This window comes from Medicago truncatula, chromosome 1 (assembly GCF_003473485.1).
Source record: "Medicago truncatula cultivar Jemalong A17 chromosome 1, MtrunA17r5.0-ANR, whole genome shotgun sequence".
NCBI classification, from domain to species: domain Eukaryota; kingdom Viridiplantae; phylum Streptophyta; class Magnoliopsida; order Fabales; family Fabaceae; genus Medicago; species Medicago truncatula.
The window spans coordinates 51,718,748-51,741,104 of record NC_053042.1 but is presented as its reverse complement, the minus strand read 5'-3'; the positions used below and the strand labels follow the sequence as shown (position 1 = coordinate 51,741,104).

Sequence of the window (22,357 nt, the reverse complement as noted above, 5' to 3'; positions counted from 1 at the left end):
AACTGCATTCTCACAAGGGGTCAAATGTTTGTCGAACAGGAAAGGTTGGAGAAACATAGGTCCCATGAACAATCTTGTTTCAAGCCTCACCTTACTAGCTATTAATTGACTCTGAGAATTATTCAAATCAAATAAGCGTGACCTATCTCCCTCTCTATGTTGATGTGGCATTTTGCCATGTTATTTACCAGCAAATAAAATGAATAAAAGAGTGATGGCACGTCACCAAATGGCATGTCACAATCTGCATCACAAATCCCCTCCGAAAGCTACAAATAGAATCAATTGCATCAATGTGAAAACTATTAAGACGATATTGTCACATCAATGTTGTTACAAACTTGTAATCGGAAGGAGCACCTACTACTACCTAATTTGAACTTCATTTAGATCATTTATATGGCCAGGTATCACAGAGGACAATTATCATCCATTTTTTTGTGCTGGAACTAGCAGGTATGATGTTGATGCAGCCGCTTATGAGAATTTACCTGCTTCAAGAAGTGAACTCCATGACTTGGGAGTTATAAGGTTGACTTGGTGGCTAGGGTGGAAGAGTTAAAGAATGGAGTGATAAGGGTGATCTCAGATTCGATTCCTACATCCAGCAAATGCTAACAAATTAACATAGTAACATTAGCTATTTTAAAAAAAAAGAGGGATTCCACTGCTGGTTCTAGGTTAATAAGATTGACAAACCTGGGGATTTGTCTAAGCAAGACCTGACAAAAAAGATTTAAGTAGTGTGTGATCCTTTGATTTCAAAAAATTTGCTTTTTTTCAGGATGTGCTCCATTCATATGATGTTGTTTCACATGAGCAGGGGACTGAAATCAATCAATGGGAGGGAAGTTTGTTACATCATGATCTCATGTAAAAACTCCAACAACATTGACTCAGTAATTTGTCGGTTTGTAAAACATTCTAAAGCAAACAACTGAAGCTCTCAACTTCTGCCATATGAATCTATTTGAATGTTACATTGCAGACTGATATCAAGGTCATTGAAGGGATGATATTGGTGTATCATACTACTAGTTTTTCTTTTCCATATTTGACTGGCTTTAAATCCAATCTGATAGCTTGTAATAACTAGGTTTACCAACAAAGGTATCAAAGAGAGTATTATACTTATTTACCTACCATACAGGTTCACAATATTCTTCAATGGCCAACATGTTTTTCAGCCAACACCAATACACAGTATTCATGTGTTCCAGCATTCATCTGAACAAGGCATTCGCATGCAGAGCCTGATGTTAATTGTTATTTATGTACTAGTACTGTACACAGCATATAAGTCAAACTTGACAGCTTCTAGATCTTAAAAAACTAGAAGTATATACAAACTGATGCTTGTTGAGATTCAACTAACCAATTAATTAGTCAACATTGTCAGCATCAAGATCTTCAACAATAAAAAAAATACTGACCTTATTTGTATTTAACTAAAATGTTGAAAAATAAAACCCCTAACCTTCAAAAAGGGGCATTCAGAGAATCGAACTCCGGGCCTCTCGCACCCAAAGCGAGAATCATACCACTAGACCAAATGCCCTGATATGAAAAGTTATGTTTCTGGATATCTATATTAGTTAGTTCACGCAATTATTATTGGAGAATATTTAATTTAGACCTCTTATTTTACCACATGTCATCATTACATTGATAACATTCTCCTATTAATAACATCCTCCTATGTGTGAGTTGCTTGGACGATTGTTTTAGGAAAAAAATTAATTTATACCTCTGATTTTCACCACATGTAATCACAACACAAGTTAATGACAAGATTTCTTTCTAATATCCATTAGGATCTCATTATGTATTCTGATGAGGACTAAAGCAAAAACATTCAAATCAGAATGTTATCAACATTGGAAATTGGAATACCATATTTCTAATATGAATAAATAAATGCAATATGCAAATCAAACTATATGTGTGCAATTTGGCTATGGATTGATTTCAGAAAGAATATGAAATCCAATCTGAACAGATTTTATTGAAGATCCACAAATGTTGAATAAAAATTGGTCTTGGGCAGTTTTCAAACACCGACAATAGTAAAAACTAACTAACGCTATATAAAAGATGGGGCATTCCGAGAATCGAACTCGGAACCTCTCGCACCCGAAGCGAGAATCATACCACTAGACCAAATGCCCATATTGAAGTAAGCATGGTTAGGTGAGATATATGACTTCTTGTTACTATTAAAATTGTTTATGCATGCCACATGGTCTGCAGTTGTAAAGTAATTTAGCATGAAAATGACCAGATCTGCTTATTTGGATACACAATTGTTAGTTGTTCTTCAACATATAACGTACCCAACAGAAACTGGCTGCTCTTCTCTTGATAATGAGGCCACTGGACGAAGCTACCGATCTCTAAGGCTAACATGTTTTTCTAGGCAAGATATCAAAGAGTCATTTAATCATTTAGTTGGAGGTTCGACCCCTGATTATTGCATAAAGATAAAACATCATTTATAAGAGATCATCTCCTGAAATGATTCTCGGCTAAGTTGAGATATCAGTCTCTGTTGATGTGCGCAGAGGATAACTTGGTTTATAAAAAAAAAAAAGTATTAGTCTACTTACTTTTTTACCATTCAGGGGTTAACTTAGGATTTTATCGTTAAGATAAAGTTTGATAAACTATGACTCACAATAGTCTTATATGACCCACTTGTTTTTCAGCTAACACCCATACGCTGTTCAGCATTCATATAAAGCAGCCACATGCAGTCCCTAATGCTAGTTTTTACTTAGAATAAATACTACTAGACACTAGTATGTAGATCAAACTTGACAGCTTCCAGATCTTAAAAAATGAAAAGCATAAAAACTTGACAGCTTCCGGATCTTAAAAATCTAACAAGTCAACCTTATCAGATTCCAGATCTTCAACAAAAAAAAAAAAAAAAAAAAAAAAAACAGAGCTTATTTGTATTTAACTTAAAATATTGGAAAGTTAAATAACCATCAAAAGGGGCATTCGGAGAATCGAACTCCGGACCTCTCGCACCCAAAGCGAGAATCATACCACTAGACCAAATGCCCTTATATGAAAAGTTATTGTTTGTGAATCAATTAGTTAGAAAAAATTGAGTTTTGACCTCTCAGTGTTATCACATGTCATTACAGTGCGAGAAATGTATAGCCGAATTTAAATTTACATTACTATTATACACAAGTTCACTGTTTTTTTGAAAGATACACAAGTTCACTGTTGAAATTTAATCTTACATTTTCACATATACAACAACAATCAAGTTCTATCTCACTAGGTAAAATTGGCTAGATGGATCAAAAGTCGTCATAATGTTCTAGCATAAATAATATATAGCCAAAATATGGACGTCTAAGCATTTGTTAATAGTTTTGTTTCGTTCATATTTTTTCATGGTTTTTCTCTACATCAATCGACTGAACCACCATCCATGTGATCTATTCTCCTTACTATAATAGATTTCCTCCACACATGTCCAAACCAGCTAAGTCGGGATTTAACCATCTTATTTACAATTGGTGCTAGCTTGCTAGCCCAACGTCCTCTCTTTAATGTGATTGTTCCTATTCCTATCTTTAGTTTTTTTTTGTTTGTTATGAATCCTGTCTAGTATTTCCACTCATCCAATACAGCATCCTCATGGACCTCAGTCCTTTCTGTGCTGGCTTTTTGTTACCCAACACTTTATCTCATGCAACTACGCAGCTTTTCATATGATTATAAAAGAAATTAGTTACCAATTGTAATTGAAAAGTGAGAGTTCGTGATGTTAGGACATAACTCTGGCTACCTATGAAGCACGTATACGGATATGGATACGGACACCGGACACGACACGGACACTGACACGCCGACACAGATAATAATTTGAAAAAGGTCACATATTTTAGTGTAAATACAAGTGTCGGTCGTGTCCGACACTGGGACACGCCTAATTGGAGGAGTGTCCGTGCTTCGTAGCTGGCTACTAGTACAATATTCATGTATCACAGTATTCATCTCAAGGCATAAAAACTGGGGCTTATGGGTATTTAATTAACCAATTAATAAGTCAACCTTATCAACTTCCAGATGACCTTATTTGTATTTAACTAAAATATTAAAAAGTTAAATTCCTGACCTTCAAAAAGGGGCATTCCGAGAATCGAACTCGGGACCTCTCGCACCCAAAGCGAGAATCATACCACTAGACCAAATGCCCTGATATGAAAAGTTTTAGTTTGTTAGTTAGTTAGTTGAGACAATTGTTTAAGAAAAAACATGCTCATGCATCTTATTTATTTTTCACCACAGATCATCACTAACGAATTTGATGACAATATTTTATGCTAATATTCATATCCAATAGGATCTCATTACATAATCAGATCATTACTGAAGTAAAAGAACATTCAAGCCAGAATGTTATCATATTGAATAACATAGCTCTACTGAGACTTGTGAGATAAATAAATGCAATAGGCAAATGAAAACTATGCATAAGAAACCAATTTGATAAAGCATTTCAAGCCCAAAGTACTGAGATTGATGATGTACCTGGATTTCTGTCTATGCTCCCATTTCCTTGGTAAGGGGTAATTTCTAGTACTTAACCCTTGTGCTTGCCGAATATTTCTGTATTTTTCTCATGAGTGGTTATATTTACTGAAATAGGGGATTCTGTCAAGGCTAAGAAGTTGCATTTTTGAACCTTTCCCTTTAATTTCGATAAAGGAATGAAACTCAACTGTTAACTGCAATAACCTCACTGTATTTTATGCATTGGATATCTTCTTTTCCTACAGTTAACAATTGAATTCATCAAAGACAATGAAAACTTACCAACATATTGTAATGATTATGTGTGATATTTCAAAAGTGGGAAATAAACACCTAAAGGGTTTATAATCTATTTTGAACTTTGACCAATTTTATTTTTGACTTATTATACAACATAGCACTGTGAATTAGAGCCTTCAACAACTAAAGTAACCTACACTCTGTATTCTATCTTGAAGTCTAAACTTTAAAAAACTAACTTGCAAGGTCAGAGATGATCACCAGTTATAACATCTGGAAGAGACATTTCAACAAACAGTTAATGGGCATTGAGCGTAAAGACATATATTTAATAAAAGCCAAATTATTTGAATAAAAGCAGTTACTAGATTCAAAAGGGTTTTGAAGAGTGAGAAAAATTTGAGTGTAGAATTGCATATTGAGATGAAAATGTTGGTTTAGTTGAGACGTGGAATAACTAGTATATTGAAGAAGAAGATAAACTTACAGCAAGGGTGAAGTTAAAGAAGAAGAAGAAGAATAACCAACCTGATCATGTAATAATCTTCAAATTGATAATTGTGATATGCATGCATGCGTTACAGTGTTGCGTGTTTGGAGTTCAGAAAATATGTGGACCATAACTGCAAAATCTAATTTGCTCATATAGGATCTATCAATAATAGTAATAACAAAAAGGTCTAAGTTTAAATTGAGAATTTCTATCTCTAAATTTATTATTGACCATATTTTGAGAGGTGAGATACACTTCAAAGACATCCAAAGTATCATTCTCTTTAGACCTACCAAACTTTGATGTGGGTCTCTAACCCGATGAATTTTTTTATGTAACATGTGAATCACGGGTTTAGATCCTCTCGAGTCAGATGAGAATTTAGTGAAATCTTGTTCATTAAAAATTAATGCATGTGAGAATTTTAAACGATTAAAACAAAATAGAGAAGACAACTTATGTGGAGACTGTGCCACTACAGAAGATTAGAGGAATTTTCACAAGAGGAAATCCATTCTCATGAACCACCACTCATAAAATCTTTATATATAATGACCTCATCAACATTAATAAGTTTACTTGTATTTACCTCATGGTTTTTTCATTTCGTTTGTTCACAATATTTGGTTCAGATGCACATCTCAATTGTTTCCATCTATTATATATTATATGTAAATGACAAAACTTTCTTTAAGACAATTACATTTAACTTATTACAACAAGTTAAATTAATTTTATATTTTCATTTTTTTAGCATTTTTAGGAAACAAAATAATCATAAAAACCGATAACATTTTTAGACAACAAGAACAATATGAAAACATTAGTTGTTATATTAGCATTTTCTCTTTCATTGGGATTCGATTTCTAGTCTTTTAACTCCTTCAATATACTTCAACTATTGGCTCAAATTAGTTGAACTATCAACTCCTCTAAGAAATACTTAATTTGAGTTTCACTTGAATTGAAAGTAAGAACTTGTTTATTTATTGTGTGTTCCACTGTTTTCATTTTAACTAATAAATATAAGAGAATATAAATCAAACATTTCACTCAGAAAATAGATTTAACATTTTTTAAAACTCGGAAAATTTCTCATCATTATTTTCATTGTCTATGAAAATACACCATCTCTATTTTTGTCTTCCAATTTCCCTCTATCACAAGATTGCCAATACAATATTCTAGTCTATGTTGTTTCCATCCAAGAAATCGCAAATTTTCAATTTGATCCTTTTTTTTGTTTTATTTTCCTTTTTAGCCATATGTTTAACAATTAACAACAAAAACAATAAACTTTATGCGAGAGTAAACCAACAATTTTCTTTTCAAAGTCTCTCAATTACTCACCTTATGGAAAAATAAGGTTATAAAAAATGCCTAGAAAGTTTGTTAGTGGAAAATGTGAGATTCAATTCTATAATGGGCGATTTTTCAATTAAAATGTCTTTAAGTTTAGCATCAAGACTATCTCCATTTCTAGGATCATTATCATAGATATTACATAAAAGACGTTAGTAGCTTTTCTAGCCAAGCTATTGATTGATTTAAAAAAAATTAGCTTTCTTTTCTTCAGGGGACTGGAATCCATCAATGAAAGAGAAGTTTGTTGCTTCATGATCTCATGTAAAAACTTCACCAACATTAATTGACTCAGTTATTAGTTGATTTGTAAAGCATTCTAAAGCAAAGAACTTAAGCTCTCAAACTTCTGCCCTGTGAATCTATTTGAATGTTGCATTGCAGACTGATATCAATGTCATGGTAGGGATGGTGTTGATCTGATGCTAATTTTTCTCGCCTTTTTTATTTTCCTTTTTTCACTTTCTTGACATCGAAACTGATAACTTGTGATTTGATCCTTTGATCCGATATGCTGCTTTGCATCTAAGGATTGTAAATTATGCTGTGAGATACATGTACAATGGACTTGAATAAAAAACTGTTTATACATACGTCTTAAAAATAGATATTTTGGGGTGCGTAGAAGTATGTGTGTGTTTTGCGGTTCGATTTAGACTAGCTGAGGCAAAAATGTATTTTGATCCAAAGATTTAAATAGCAAGCGCAGTTTCGATCCAATGCGGTTTAAGTGTGTTTTTGGATTAGATCGATTCGTTTAAGTTTTATCGATGCATAATTATATATTTATATCAAGTAAAATAACTTTTTACAAGCTAAATAACATTAAAATATAAAATTAAGAAATAATGAATATCAATTATGCTCGGACCATTTACTCAAATTTCTTTGAGCTTCCTTAAAAAAAATTGAAATTTGAGTTAATTACACTGATGCTGTATAAAAAAGGGGCATTCGGAGAATCAAACTCCGGACCTCTGGCACCCAAAGCGAGAATCATACCACTAGACCAAATACCCATCTTGAAGTAAGAAAGGTTATGTAATGTATATGTATTATTTCCTATTGAAATAGTTTGAGAAAAGCACATGTTCTGCAGCTGTATTGTAAGATTGTGTGAAAATGACTAAATCTACTTATTGAAATCTATTCTTCAACATCTCAGAGTTGCCAACAGCAACCAGCTGCTAAGTACATGCTGGTCCTGTGTCTTCTCATGATAATGAGACCACTGGATGAAGCTGCTGATTTCTAAAGCTGAAACGTTGTTCTATTAAGATATCAAAGAGGTAGCCACCATAGCATGACATATCTGGTATATACTTGGATTCTTTAATAATTTAGACAGAGGTTTGGTCCCTCATTGATGTGTATAGAGAAATATCGGTCAAAAGATAACAACTTAAATAAATCAAAATTACCTTTAGATATAGTCTCTTCAGTTGCTACCAAATATAATTTGATTTAAGTTTACCGAATAAAAAGTAACAGAGTCTACTTTCTTATTTACCATTCAGGTGTAAATTTAGGATTAATCTTTAGAAATAAATTTTGATAAACTATGATTCACAAATCACACCAGTCTTCTAAGACCAACATGTTTTTCAGCCAACACAAATACACTAATTCATGTATTCCAGCATTCATCTCAACAAGGCAGTCACATGCAGCCCTTGATGCTAGTTGTCAATTAACTACTAGTACTGCACACCAGTATATAATTCAAACTTGACAGCTTCAGGATCTTAAAAAACTAAAAATATAAAAAACTAATGCTTGCTGGTATATAACTAACCAATTAATAAGTCAATCTTGTCAGCTGCCAACTCTTCAACAATAAATAAGGAACACTAAGCTTATTTCTATTTAAAAAAAATGTTGAAAATTTAAACTCTTAACCTTCACAAAAAGGGGCATTCGGAGAATCGAACTCCGGACCTCTCGCACCCAAAGCGAGAATCATACCACTAGACCAAATGCCCTGATATGAAAAATTATAGTTAGTGAATCATATAGTTCGTGCTTCTATTCATGACATCCAACCAGACCAATTATTTTACTACATATCATCACTATATTTGTAGCATTCACATTTTAATAAAGTTTTATTACATCAAAGTTGTATTGCAAAATTTACATTACTATTATACACAAGTTTACTGTTAAAATTAAAAAAGAAAATGGCTGATCCATCTTACAACAACAATTAAACTTTATCTCACTAGGTGAAGTTGACTACATGAATTGAAAGTTGTCATATATATATAGCCAAAATTTGGATCTATAAGCATTTGTAAATAGTTTCACTAGTAGGTTTTCATAGTTTTCTCTACATCTACTGATTGGGCCACCATTCATATGGTTTATTCTCCTTACTCTAGATTTATAGATTATAGATTTCCTCCACACATGTCCAAACCAGCAAAGCTGAGATTTAGACATAATGTCTCCAATAGGTGCTGGCTTGCTACCCCAACCATATCTCTCTTTAACCTATTATCCTAATTATATCTATCTGGTCTTCTAATAGTTGAGGATCTTTTCTAATCTAACATTTTAACTAATCCAGTGCAGCATCCTCATGGCCCTCATTCCTGATACATTGAGTATATTCGTAGCAACACTGGGTTAGTTAAATAATTTATTGCACTGGATTCAGGGGCTGCTACAATTGACAATTAACACTTCATCTCATATTTGTCAATTGTCATTGCAAAGAAGAATTTGTCATATTAGGACATAAGTGTGGCTACTGATATATTATTCAAGCATCACACATTCATCCTAAGGCATTCACATGCAGCCCCTGAATCTTAATTGTTGATTAACCAATACACCAAGTCAATTTGTCAGCTTCCCTATCTTTAATAAAAATAAAATTAATGCTTATTCATAACAATAAACAATGGTAACCTTCCAGAGCTTCAAAACAAAACAAAAAAAATATAAAATAAATTGGGGCATTCGGAGAATCGAACTCCGGACCTCTCGCACCCAAAGCGAGAATCATACCACTAGACCAAATGCCCTGCTATGAAAAGTATTAGTTTGTAAATATGTTATTTGGGACAATTATTTTAGTTGGAAAAATAAAGTTTATACCTCTTATTTTCACAACATGTTATCACTAAACAAGTCAATGACAATATTTCCCTCTAACATCCATATCCATTAAAATCTCTATGTATTCTGATGAGAGAATGTTAACAACATTCTATTGTGAGATATATGCAATTGGCAAATCAAACTATGCATCAGAAGTCACATTGATAAAGCAATGCAAGCAAAAATTACTGAGGATAATACTACCCTTGGATTTCTGCCTATGCTCCCATTCCCTCGGGAAGGGGTAATTTCTAGGCCTTAACAAGTGTGCTTACCGTACTTTTCTTGTCTTAGTTATATATACTGAAATTGGGGCTTCTGTCAAAGCTAAGAAGTTGTTTTTCTAAAAGTTTCTCTTTAATTTTGATAAAAGGAAGAAAACTCAGATGTTAGCTGCAATAACCTCAGTTTTTTATGACATTGGATCTCTTTGTTTCTTACAGTAAAAAACTGAATTCATCAAAGACAATGAAAACTGACAAACATATTGTGATTATGTGTGATATTTCAGCAGTTGGAAATCCTACATAGCTCACTCGTCAAACCTTTGAAGGTTTTTTATTTTAGTTTAATTTTCATGCACTGTCACAATAAAAAAGAAGGGAAATGCTAATCATTGCCCTTGGGGCATTAGATAAAGGAACAAAAATAGAAATTTTGTGTTGGAAAAAGAAGAAAAGTGGTCAAGCCAACTTGTAAAAAGTTTATAAATTGTTGTTTCCAATGTAAAGCTACTAATTTTGGTTACCTTAACCATTGCCCACCATTGCCCTGATGCAATGGTTAGCAAGACCCAAAAAAGAATTACACTGTCACTATAAAAAAAAAAAAAATTACACTGAGTATGACTTTCAAAGTGGTCATGATAAAAGTCAAACGTTTCTACTAATATAATCGTGTTATGATTGATTGACAGTGTAAAAACTCTATTATGTATTTTGAGCATTTTAATTTTGGAACTCAGACATTGCTCTCAACTTGTAAGGTCAAAGATTCTCACCAATTATTATATCAGAAAAAGAAAAGAGAAAAGAGATTTTCACCACTTATAACCAGTTGGAAGAAACATTTCAACAAACAGTTGAAGGGCATCAAAGTCATTGAATACAGCAAAGCATATTATTACTACTATATTCCAATTTAGAATTACATATAGTGAGATTAAGAAAGAGTTAGAAATTTACGGCAATGGAAGATGCATGCATGTGACTGTGAAGTGAAAAAGTGAAGTTAAGGAAGAAGAATATAGTAAGGGAATGGAATTGGAGAAGATGAATTACCTGATAAAACATTGACAAATCAAAAGTTGTTTGGATTCATGGTGAGGATGGTTTGAACTTTGAATCGCCGCAATTTTTGCGAACGCTACCGTTTCAATAAATTAAATTCACACACATGTAAACAAACATACACAAAATTGAGAGTTTTAGTTTGTAAAAATAATAAAAAGAATTAAAAAAGGGGCATTCGGAGAATCGAACTCCGGACCTCTCGCACCCAAAGCGAGAATCATACCACTAGACCAAATGCCCTGTGGTGATATGCTTCCATTTGTAATTATGTTACTTCACGATTACTTAATGGGAAAAAAAATGAAGTTTTCACCTCGTATTGTCACCACTTCTAATCACTGATGGCCAATTTTATTTGTTTTTGACTTAAGTGAGTGATATGAATCAAGCCTTCTCTTCTTATTTATTAGCAAGATTATATGTCTGGTTCTAATATCCTACCATTATAAAGTCAATTTATGAACTTATAAATAGATCCAACAATTTCTTTTTCATGGAGTAATCTTATTTGAAACTTGTCGGACATTAAATCTAAATACTTATTCAACTACAACTTCAAACACTAGTTCACCATATTTTGTTAAAGTTGAATCCCGTTCACATGAAATAATCTTATTTGAGACGTACCGACACTAAATGTAAATACATCTACAACCTCAAATTCAAACATTGGTTCGACTGGATTTTGTGAAAGTTTAAAACCCCTTCCAAAATACCAACTTTTTTTTTTTGTTGGTAGTGTTGCTTTCCTTTATCTACCACACACATAATAACAGAATTAATGTATTTCCTATCGTATTCGTTTGATTGTCGTTTTCTATTATTTTTTCCAATATGGTCAGGACTCCAGATTATATATTATAATTGAAAAACTATGTACTGGGATTTAGTATCGACGATGGCCATGCCCATATGCTCCAAAATGAGGGGTTTAAAGTGCATCATCATCATCCTTTATAGTTAACGTACTGAAATTAAGGTATGCCCAAGATTGTTAAATAAGGATTTTACTAAGGATTTACTGGAAACTCAGACAAAATGATTGTTAGATAGCCAACTCGTCAATCATCACTGCATTAATCTATGTATCTAAGTTCTATGTAAACCTTGTTCATTTTTTTCCATCCGCAATTCACTCCAACTCAATAACGCATCATATATTTCAGATCATACGACAGAACGGTTTATTACGTTGATAAGCTAACTGCAGATGATCGAATTTATCATAAGCCCTGCTTCTGATGCCACCATTGCCGGAATACCCTCAAGGTAAAATTTTGTATGCATATCATATGTAATAAAAAAATACACTTTTTTATAGAAAAATATTAGTTGTTAGTAAAGTTTGAAACTTGGATCACCCTTTTCAATCCCTTTCGAGTGTCACCACTCAATCACTTGAACGATGCCTTGGGAACATACGTAATGAATAACAGAATAAATGAATGAGATCTGATGAAGATTTTACATATTTACATTGATAAGGAGGGACATTACGCATCCATTTCTATATAGGAATGCTTTCTCCTTGAATGATGATAATAAATTGGATTAATAAACTCAATAACTGATCCTACAAAAGTGTGTATGTGTTGTAACTCTATTTGCAGCTAAGCAACCACTGTTCTTTTGAGGGGGTTCTACATTGCAGACCACACTATGATCAACTCTGCAAGAGAACAGGAAGCCTGGACAAATTAAAAGCTTTGAAGGTAAAACTCGCTTTTAAATTTGTAAACTAATCATCCCTTTGTGAAAATTTTAAGTGTTTGTTTGAGTGAGAGTTTGACAAACTTGATTTTAAATGAACAGAATGCAAAGATACTAGCAAACGCGTTCTTTCTTAGGCAACAGAAACAATGCATGTGTTGCAAAAAGACTGTGTATCCCACGGAGAGGGTATAACTAATATACTAAAAAAATTCATTTACTTACTGTTTTACACTTTTTCCTTCTAACTATAATAAATGCTTAATAGTATCCTTGTTGCTATTTACTAAAGGTAACGGTTAATGGTACACTCTATCACAGAGGCTGCTTCAAATGTACCTATGGAGGTTGTACTATAAGCTCATCAAACTTTGTATCACATGAGACAAAGCTCTATTGCAAACATCATCACATTCAACTTTTTAAAGAAATTAAATGGGGGACTACAGTCAGCTTGAGAATGATGTTCACGTTGCTGCATAATGTCTATTGTAAAAAGAATATTGGTAGTTTTGGATGATGGGTGCTCCAATTTCACTTAAATGTTACTACGGTCTTGTGCATTTTAAAACAAATGTGTTGATGAGACAAGTACTATAAGGTGAAATTTGCTATGTATTCATCTTAAAAATGCTTAATAGTACTAGAAGGCCTCTGCTCTTGTAGTGGTGATTATCAGATTCATGCATCAGAACATTAGACAAATTCATCAAAACACAGATGCTAGCAACATTAGACAAATCCATCAAAATACAAATGCTAGCAACAAATGAAATTTCTTATAAAGGTAACAAATATCACAAAAGGAAAATAAACCGACCAATCCTGTGAATTAGGCTGTATGAAAGTTGGAAGCATTAGTTCATAACTTCATTTTCATAAAAGCAAACAACAAACAAGAAAAAGAAACTATAAGAACAATAATCATTATGTGCTCAGATTCAAAATACACATGTAATCAATCCAATCTGTGCAAAGTAATGTCTTCTCAAAAGCATGCATCCAAGAGACAGCAACAGCAGAGAGCAGCCAAGCTGCAACAATTTACAAATTATACGAACAAATCAGAATTACATCACATATTGGTTAGCATATATAACACAATGTATTAGCAGAAAACCAGAAATTAACAAGGTTATTTACCAAAGGAATAAGAAACTAATAAGGTCATAAGTGTGTTTGTATAACCGGAAATAGGTGGATCATGCATATCTTCAAATAGAGGAAGTGTGAGAACCAAGAACTGTTACATTTGCACTAATATGCATTTTGAGGACCACAAAACAACAAAGATATACGTATAGAATAGTTGTTATAATGCAATTTCACTAATTTTTTTTTAGGGTTAATAGGCTTTTACCCCCTGCCATTTGGGGGTCTTTTGATATACCCCTGTAAAAAAAAAACAACTTGGAGATTCTCCCTTATAAAATGTAGATTCTTTGGTTTACACCCCCAGGCCATCTGATTGGATAAATAAGCTTATGTGGCGCGCTGATGTGTTATTTTATTTAGTTATGTTTTTTTTTTATTTCCACGTCGGAAACAAAATATTTTTTTTGCAAAAAATAATACTAAAGATGTGAAATACCTAAAATACCCCTGATGCTAAATTAAAAATCCCAATTTCTTCTTCTCTTCCCTTTTCAAACTCTCAACAACAACATAAATTTTTCAAACTCTCGCCAACCCAGAGAAATCCATAAGTAAGATTCAACGCACCATCAACACTAACAACATAAATTCAACACAAGTCCAAAAATAATAATCGAACAGTGACCTTTTCTTTCTTTCCTTACACAAATCCAGAACTGATACAGAAGCAAATAAGACTCCCACACTACTAACATAAACACACCTACATGAGGAGAAAAGTGTGACAGCAGCTGGCACAAAAATCAGAAGCTAAAACACAGACAACACCACTGCCTGCGCTACCAAGACACTCCCAGCACCAAAACAACACACAAATCAAACCCAAAAACGCGAAATAGATCGTGAAACATGTCGGGGATGCAAAGCAGATGGTGAAACGAAACCGGCGGCCACCGTAGGCGTATGAGCGGCGGTGTGATTAGGGTGAAGCCACAACTTGTTCAAATCTGATTTGTGGAAACTGATTTAGAGGGTTTTGTTGTGTGGATCCTTAATTTGGAGAAGGGAGAGGGTTATTGAGGATGGAAGAGAAGGATTGGGTTTGTTGGTTCATTGGAGAAAGATGAAGAGCGATCTGGTGAAGAAGAAATGAATGGAGAATTGAATTTTTTTTCCTTTTTTTTTAATTGATTCGAATGTGTTTTTTTTTTTTAAATAATTACTACTAATTTATTAAAAAAAAAAAGGCAGCTGGGATAATAATTGTTGTTATTTTTTTGATTTGGGTCTCAAGGGAGTAAAGAGATTGAAGGGAGGTGGAGTGAAAGAGTAAGAAAGAAAAGAAAGAAAAAAAAACTGGAAAAAGGTTGATAGAAGAAGGAGATAATGAGGAAGAAGATGAAGATACGATGTTTTTAATTTTTAATTTTTTTTTAGTAATTGTTAATTAATAAAAAAATGTAGGTACAAAATAAATAAATGGAAAAAATAAAAATCCAACTCAGCATGCCACGTCGTTGGTAAATGCAGAGTCAACACGCCACTTAAACTAATTTACCGATGACCTTAGGAGAGTGAACCAAATAATAACATTTTACAATGGGAATGTCCAAGTTTGTTTTTTTTTTTTTTACAGGGGAAGACCAAAAACCCCCATATGGCACGAGGTTAAAAGCCTGTTAACCCTTCTTTTTAAATAAAATAAATTTTCAACTAAAAGAAATTGATATTTTTAAACTCTTTGTGGAAAAAGTATTTAAAATATAACTTTTCTAATAGGTATAGTTTTTAGAAAACTTGTCCCTACACACCTTCACCTTTTTTGTATAGAGTAATGATATTTGAACAATTATTTTGATCAATTTTTGGTACAACTTTGTTGTTCTCTCTTCTCATTGGTTAAAAACAATGGAGAGATAAAAAAGAAGAGAAAAAAAAAGAAGATAATATGAATATGAAAGAGAAAGTTATACAAAAATGATTGTACAAATAACATTTCTCTTTTGTACAAATAACATTTCTTTTTTGTATACTAGTATTGTGTCTCAAGAAAAAGGCGTTGAACAAGACAATATACCATTTCTAGATGGCTAAAACCTGCACGTCATTGACATCATTATCAATGACAGCAACGACCCACCCCGTCCACTTGACTTATATTTTAAGTTCAAATTAAATTTTAACTTCAAAAATATCTAAATAATTTAAATACTAATCTACTTCTTTATTTATAGATAGATGAAATAATGATAGCAATTGGAAAAATTCACACAAGTAAAATTGGGGTTCAAATCCGTTTCGATATTTTTGTTGGTTGAGTTAAAACTACAAATACTAATCTAGTGTACTTAACTATTGTTTATAGTTGTTGAGTAGGTTTTAATTTTAAATAGCTTGTTAATCTAGGTCATTAATTAATGTTTAATAATGAAAGAGTTGAACTTAAGATGGTATAGATTGGTATATCCGATGATATAGGTCCCACATAAATAAAGAAAGAAAAAGAAAACAAAAAGTAAGGCAGTTGAATAATAACGTGACGAAAGATAATACGAAAACAACAAAGTAACAATCAAGCGCTGACGCACCACCGGCGATCGATTCCAAGATCGCACCGCTTGATCTGAATCTCCTCCATAGTATTAGTCACTTTCATCTCATGATCAATTCAATTTTAATTTCAATTTTAACTTGGGATTTTAGATATGAACAAAATTAAAATTTGCAAGTAGAAAATTATCAGAAAGATCGAGAGAGCGAGTAAATTACCAGCCTTCCATGCAACCAGCACCGCCTGAACCTTGCTGACGAGGTGGTGGCTGAGCGTACTGAGGAGCATATTGCGGTGGGTAACCCTGTTGTGGAGGATAGCCTTGAGGTGGATAGCCCTGTTGTGGAGGGTAACCTTGTGGAGGATATCCCGGTGGAGGGTAAGCATCTTTTCCATAAGTCTCCGGCGCCGGGTAACCTGTTAATTCCATGAAATCACTAAATTGAATTAATTTAAAGCAAAGATCAAGAATCAAGATGATAAATTAACATGCAAGAGTTGAATTAAAGTGTATATGCATGCGGTTAAGAAAAGAATAGAGGATGGACCTTGCTGGGGTGGAACGCCGACGGGCGGTTGCTGTTGGTTGTAGTAACTCATTGTGGGTAGGGGGGGTAGTGGAGAGAAGAGAAAGTTGGAAATGGGGTTGTTTGTTAGTAGTGTTTTGCGCAAATATAGATAGATAGATCATCTTTTTATATATCATAAATAAATAAATATCTAAATACAGTATTATTTTACTATTATTTTATTGACGGCTCTTTGGGCTTTTATGGGGTGACTTCTGCCTAGGAGGTTGTACATAGGATGTAGAATTCTGCTCTTTAGTTAAATGGATTCGCTCATTTCTATAATAAATGACCGAAATGCCTCTATACATGTTAATATGCGTTAGTGCAAATTATAACGTAATTTAAGATAAGTAGCGTGACTTAAAATGCGCTAGTGTTATTTGTGAGTTATTTGTTGAATGCTTAACGCAAGTTAACATGTGCTAGTGTATTGTGAAACGTGAGTTAACTCACGTTGCCATTTGCACTAGCGTAAGTTAACTCACGTTCATAGTAGACAATTGAAACTTGAAAAGTGTAGATTGACCCGTAATCACGCCACATTCATAACTTAATCGAATTACGCTAGTTTAACAAGATTATTGGATAACACAACATAATCGATCCAAATTACTCAAAAACATCGTTTTTCTCACAATCACGTAATCACACATAAACGATCCAAACGGTCCAAATTTCAAAAATTCGTCGGTAATTACCCGTAATAATTTAAACACACTTAATGACATGTAAACGATCCAAAATAATTCATTACATATATTTATATAATATTAGTTACATATTGACCATAAATATCAAAATTACACAACCGGCCATCAAAAAATATGTCGGGGTGTAATACCACCAAAAAATATGACGAACACCGACCTATCCAAAAGTGTCATAACCTATCTAACTAGACTAGTCATAGTGCGTATTCTTCGTCTTCATCCATGACTTCGATCTTTCCATCTCAGCCGCTTGTCGACGAATCCAACAAAGTAATTCTTCTCGATCTTTCCATCTTTCATTTGTTGTAAAAAATGACCCGGTGTTTACTTGAATAAAACGAACACCGGTAGGTACCGGTTTAGGCTTCTCTTCAAAGTTACCGGTAGGTACCGGTTTTGCTTGGTTGTGAACTATGTGAGCTTCAACTTGAAAAGAAATTTTCACTTTAAACTTCACATCATTGGTTGGTTTGCCTTCGACGGAAGCTTTGTTTTTACTCGATTTCGGCTCAACGCCATCCTCCGCCACATTTTCAACCATGCCACTCAAGTCTACTCAATAAATAAAAAAAAAACAAAGAAAAAATAAATAAGTGACTTGTGCGGCAAGCAAAGCAAATAAAAAAAAGTGGTGCAAAATTTCAAATTCTGGACTACTGTCAGTAGTGTGAGTTAACTCGCGCTAGTGCTATCTACCTACGCAACTTAAGTCACGTTGCCCTTATAACTAGCGTGAGTTAACTCACGCTGAGCCCTACACCTACTAAAATGAAAAACGAAACTACTAGCAAAACCAACAAAAATGAAAAAGTTTTGACAGTACATTACCTGTTCTTTGATGCTTGATGAGCATAGAAACTTGTTTCTTGATGATTTGCAATGATTTGGAATGAAGATTTTTACCCAAAATTTCGCACTTTTGGGGTTTTGGAGGTGGAGGGAAAGAAAAAATGGAGCTTTGTGGTTGTCTGATAGGTTTTGAACAAAAATAGTACTTAACGCAAGTTAACATGCGGTACGTGTCTTAACTCACGCTGCGTGACTTAACTAGTGCATGTTAACTCACGCTACGCAAGTTAACATGCGTAAGGGCATTTTCAACTTCTACTTTGGGAATGAGCGATACTGTTTGGGTAACGAGCATAATTCTAGGATGTAATTTGCTTTTCTTTGAAAACATGATACTTAAGTGAGAAGAAAAGAAAAAATTATGTTGAAAAAAAATTGATTTCTAGAAATAAAATTTATTGTTATACTCCCTCCGTTTTAAAATGAGTGTCGTTTTAGCAAAAAAAAATTGTTTCAAAATGAATGTCACTTTCGGTTTCCAATGCAATAATAACTTTTTCGTTTCAATTGTACCCTTCAATTAATACTATGTTACACTACTTCCAAAGTATTATTTTTTCTTTAAAGAAAAACAAACAAATAGTTTATTAGGATAATTTGGTAAAATTGCTACAATATTTGACTACTTTATTCCATTCCATAATGTGTGTGCAATTGGTTAAAGCGACACCTATTTTAAAACGGAGGGAGTACCATTTTAAGATTTATCTACTCAAGAACATTGGGATGAAATAATAAAATTTTCTTTAAATTTAATTAAAGGTTATGAGTTTAAAAGTCAGTCTTAGAAATGTAGTATTTCCTCCATTTCAAATTATATGATGTTTTTAACTTCAAGTATAACCAATTTTACCTACATGTCTAAAATCAAATTTGACTCTAAAAATAAAACCAAGCATACATAGACCAGCCACCACTTAAAAATTCAACTGTATTCTGATTCCTCCCAAATTGAGAGTGGACAATCGCAAGAGCGGATTGAAAAGTCAAATGAGTTCTCCCCCATAGACCAGGATCATGCAGCAATGAATTGACCAGGATCATTTCGAATACACATCCTCATTCATACGACGTCTTGGTTGATAAAAAATGTGGGCAAAATATTTCATTTGAAACAACTCAAATTTAGGCATGGCAATGGAGCGGGGTGGGGAAAGTTTTGCTATCCTCACCCCTACTCTCATATACTTATTTGTTATCCTATTCATACTCAACGAGGATAAGAAATTGAATCTCATCCCCGTCCACAATAGGTTCGGGTATTCCCGCCTCATCTCTGTCTCCGCGGTGAATCAATTTTTTTAAACTTCAATGGTAATGTTGTAATGCATTATTCAACAATTTACACTTATTTTAACATTTTCTTATCGAATAATTCGGTTGCTCATTTAACTATCAATGAAAGTTTTTATATCATGACAATTATCAAACCAATAATATGTCATATAATTATCAACTCCCTCAACAAAAAAAACATGACCTTTCTACATTCGAATACGATTCGAGGTGGGTACATATATCCCCGTTACCCATCCCTACCATATTTTAAAATCAGGAAAAACTCAAACTCATTATTGCCATTTTTGTTGAATCACACATTGTTGCCTCATGCACTCATCTAAGATAGTCGTATCATCTTTTCTTTTTTATTTCATTTATTTGAATATATAGCATAAACCGTGTGAAATACATAGTTCCTTTCGTGAGCACATAGTTTATATGTGTTCCTTTCCTGAGTACATGGTTTATGGTCAACATTTGACCTTAAATCACCCTTTATTTATTCTTCTTTTTTATTCAAATAAGTGATTTTTACATGTATTTAGTTTTTCTTTTGTGTTTGTCGCTTAGTGATTATCTTTGACTCACTGCACATTAAATCAATGATTTTGGCGTCTTCTACATTGCATATATTAAAAAATGGGCATTCGAGGCACCTTAATTTTGTCACATTTGTAGGCTTTATCGCATTTGTATGAATTTTGTCTCTGTACACTCTATTAACTTAAAAGTTGTGATTTTCTTCACTTATTTTTTTTTTGGTTGCTTTGATTTATGATGTCTTCAACATTCAGACAACTTCATTTCGTCATATTTGTAAGCTTTGTCACGTTTGTAGAAATTTTGTGGTTGTATGCTATTAAAGAAAAATACAATCGAATTTTATTGATATTTAAAAATATATCAAGTTTTGAATATTTTAAAGGTAGCACTTAATATCAGATTTAGATATTAGTAAAGTAAAATGAAAGGTAGATTAATAGTAGAATAATACGATGGGTATAAACTAATAGTTATCTCGGCTAGAGCTTTATTTTTTTTTTTAGATTTCTTGTAAATATTGTTTGAACTTGTCTGTTTCTTCTCTAGTATATTTCGTGTTAGAAAAAATACGTCGGTTGATTAATATATTCTATTTTAACTTCTTAAAAAAAAAAATAGAATAACTCATTTAGTTTTTTTTTTGAAGGTACAATAACTCATTCGATCTTACCAAAAATTAATATTTATAGTTTTTTTTTAGTAATTGAAAAATTAATCTTTATCTGGTTTATATCAAAACCAATTCATGTGAGAATGGAGAATGGAAGTGTCAGTCCTACCTTTCACATATCATTATTGTGAGACTCTGTCTCTTTCTTTCATAATTAGTACTACCTCCTTTCCTATATATAAGATTCTTTTATTAAATTTACGGAAATTAAGAAAATGAATATTTACATTAAAGTTATTTGTAATTACAATTGTTTTTATAATTTTATTCTTAAGAAAGTGAGTTAGTTTATGTTTTCCATATGCTATTTATTGTTGATTTAAGAAAAATATATATAATAAATAGGGGCATGTATGCAAAGAAATAATTAATGTAGTTGGAAATACCAAAATGATCTTATAAAAAGGGACATATTTTTTTCTCAAAAAGGTTCTATAATTAGGGACGGAGGTAGTAATAAACAATATGGTAATGTTAACTTGTGCCCTTAGGGCACATGTTAAACATTAATTTCATTCCATTAATGGTAAGAATTTAATGAAAAAAATTAATACTAAACATTTTTAGCAATAATTTAACACAATTTCCAATACATAATTTCTATTACAGGAATTCTTAACATACACCCTCCGGTCACTAATATAAGCAAAAATTCACTTTTAAGATACATTCATTTAAGGATGTATGTGACATATAATAAAGACCACATACATCATTAATTGAATGTATCTAAAAAGTGGATTTTTGCTTATATTAGTGACCGGAGGGTGTATACCCTAAGGGTACAAGTTAACATTTTCCTAAACAATATTCTAAATTAAACGCGGTATCTCCCTTTTTTGTCTTTTTTTATTTTTATTTTTATTGTTAGGGTCTTGTTAACGAGTGCCCCTGTGGTACTCTTTAAGCATCCCATATTTAGTAATTATTGTTTTAAAAAGTTAACTATTGCAATTTTCAATGCATTCAATACATATTTTTTTATTAAAAACTTACTATTTAAAATGCTTAGAAGTGCCCCGAAATACTCGTTGACATTTCTCTTATTTTTATTTTGTTACAAATGCCTGGATGTCCCCTTTACATCCAAAGGGGAAAAGTGAAGTTAATGCACACACTCTTCTGGTTAAACGTTTCCTTCATTTATATCTCTTTTGTTTTCCCTATCAGGAGGTTCATCCTATATATTCTTCAAAACTTTCTTTCTTTTGCAACCGTATATGACAAAAAACATAAAACTTTCAACTGAATAAAGTTTTGACTGACAGAGATATATGGCTATATGTGTATAGGTGGTTGCCGTATGAGAACGACTGTAAGGCATGAA

General features: G+C 32.7%; 1 protein-coding gene, 2 long non-coding RNA genes and 7 other non-coding genes across 10 annotated transcripts; all 10 read right to left on the bottom strand.

Moving 5' to 3' along the window:
* Positions 1-1,486: 1,486 nt before the first annotated feature.
* On the bottom strand, positions 1,487-1,558 carry TRNAP-UGG (transfer RNA proline (anticodon UGG)). The gene has a single exon. It is a non-coding gene; the product is annotated as a tRNA-Pro (tRNA).
* A 538-nt stretch (positions 1,559-2,096) lies between these two features.
* Positions 2,097-2,168, bottom strand: TRNAP-CGG (transfer RNA proline (anticodon CGG)). The gene has a single exon. It is a non-coding gene; the product is annotated as a tRNA-Pro (tRNA).
* Positions 2,169-2,996: 828 nt separating this feature from the next.
* TRNAP-UGG (transfer RNA proline (anticodon UGG)) lies at positions 2,997-3,068 on the bottom strand. The gene has a single exon. It is a non-coding gene; the product is annotated as a tRNA-Pro (tRNA).
* A 926-nt stretch (positions 3,069-3,994) lies between these two features.
* Positions 3,995-5,431, bottom strand: LOC120577907 (uncharacterized). The gene is made up of 3 exons (XR_005643843.1): positions 5,326-5,431; positions 4,555-4,796; positions 3,995-4,218 (listed from the first exon to the last, which is right to left on the bottom strand). It is a non-coding gene; the product is annotated as an uncharacterized lncRNA (long non-coding RNA).
* TRNAP-UGG (transfer RNA proline (anticodon UGG)) lies at positions 4,148-4,219 on the bottom strand. The gene has a single exon. It is a non-coding gene; the product is annotated as a tRNA-Pro (tRNA).
* Positions 5,432-8,130: 2,699 nt separating the features above from the next.
* Positions 8,131-11,154, bottom strand: LOC112417841 (uncharacterized). Its single transcript, XR_003008290.2, has 2 exons — positions 11,038-11,154; positions 8,131-8,633 (listed from the first exon to the last, which is right to left on the bottom strand). It is a non-coding gene; the product is annotated as an uncharacterized lncRNA (long non-coding RNA).
* TRNAP-UGG (transfer RNA proline (anticodon UGG)) lies at positions 8,563-8,634 on the bottom strand. The gene has a single exon. It is a non-coding gene; the product is annotated as a tRNA-Pro (tRNA).
* TRNAP-UGG (transfer RNA proline (anticodon UGG)) lies at positions 9,610-9,681 on the bottom strand. The gene has a single exon. It is a non-coding gene; the product is annotated as a tRNA-Pro (tRNA).
* Positions 11,155-11,217: 63 nt separating the features above from the next.
* On the bottom strand, positions 11,218-11,289 carry TRNAP-UGG (transfer RNA proline (anticodon UGG)). The gene has a single exon. It is a non-coding gene; the product is annotated as a tRNA-Pro (tRNA).
* A 2,175-nt stretch (positions 11,290-13,464) lies between these two features.
* On the bottom strand, positions 13,465-17,114 carry LOC25485327 (cysteine-rich and transmembrane domain-containing protein WIH2). Its single transcript, XM_013614522.2, has 3 exons — positions 16,954-17,114; positions 16,624-16,822; positions 13,465-13,793 (listed from the first exon to the last, which is right to left on the bottom strand). Exons 1-3 carry the CDS (start codon positions 17,003-17,005, stop codon positions 13,748-13,750), a joined length of 297 nt encoding a protein of 98 aa, XP_013469976.2. The 5' UTR covers positions 17,006-17,114; the 3' UTR covers positions 13,465-13,747.
* Between the last annotated feature and the right edge of the window lie 5,243 nt (positions 17,115-22,357).

Excerpts from the sequence above, each read along its gene's own strand:
- LOC25485327 (XM_013614522.2), bottom strand. The coding sequence starts at position 17,005 with ATGAGTTACTACAACCAACAGCAACCGCCCGTCGGCGTTCCACCCCAG. Across the intron at positions 16,823-16,953 it reads CGGCGTTCCACCCCAGCAAG|GTTACCCGGCGCCGGAGACT; the intron begins GTCCATCCTCTA and ends TGGAATTAACAG. Across the intron at positions 13,794-16,623 it reads GCTGGTTGCATGGAAGGCTG|CTTGGCTGCTCTCTGCTGTT; the intron begins GTAATTTACTCG and ends AAATTGTTGCAG.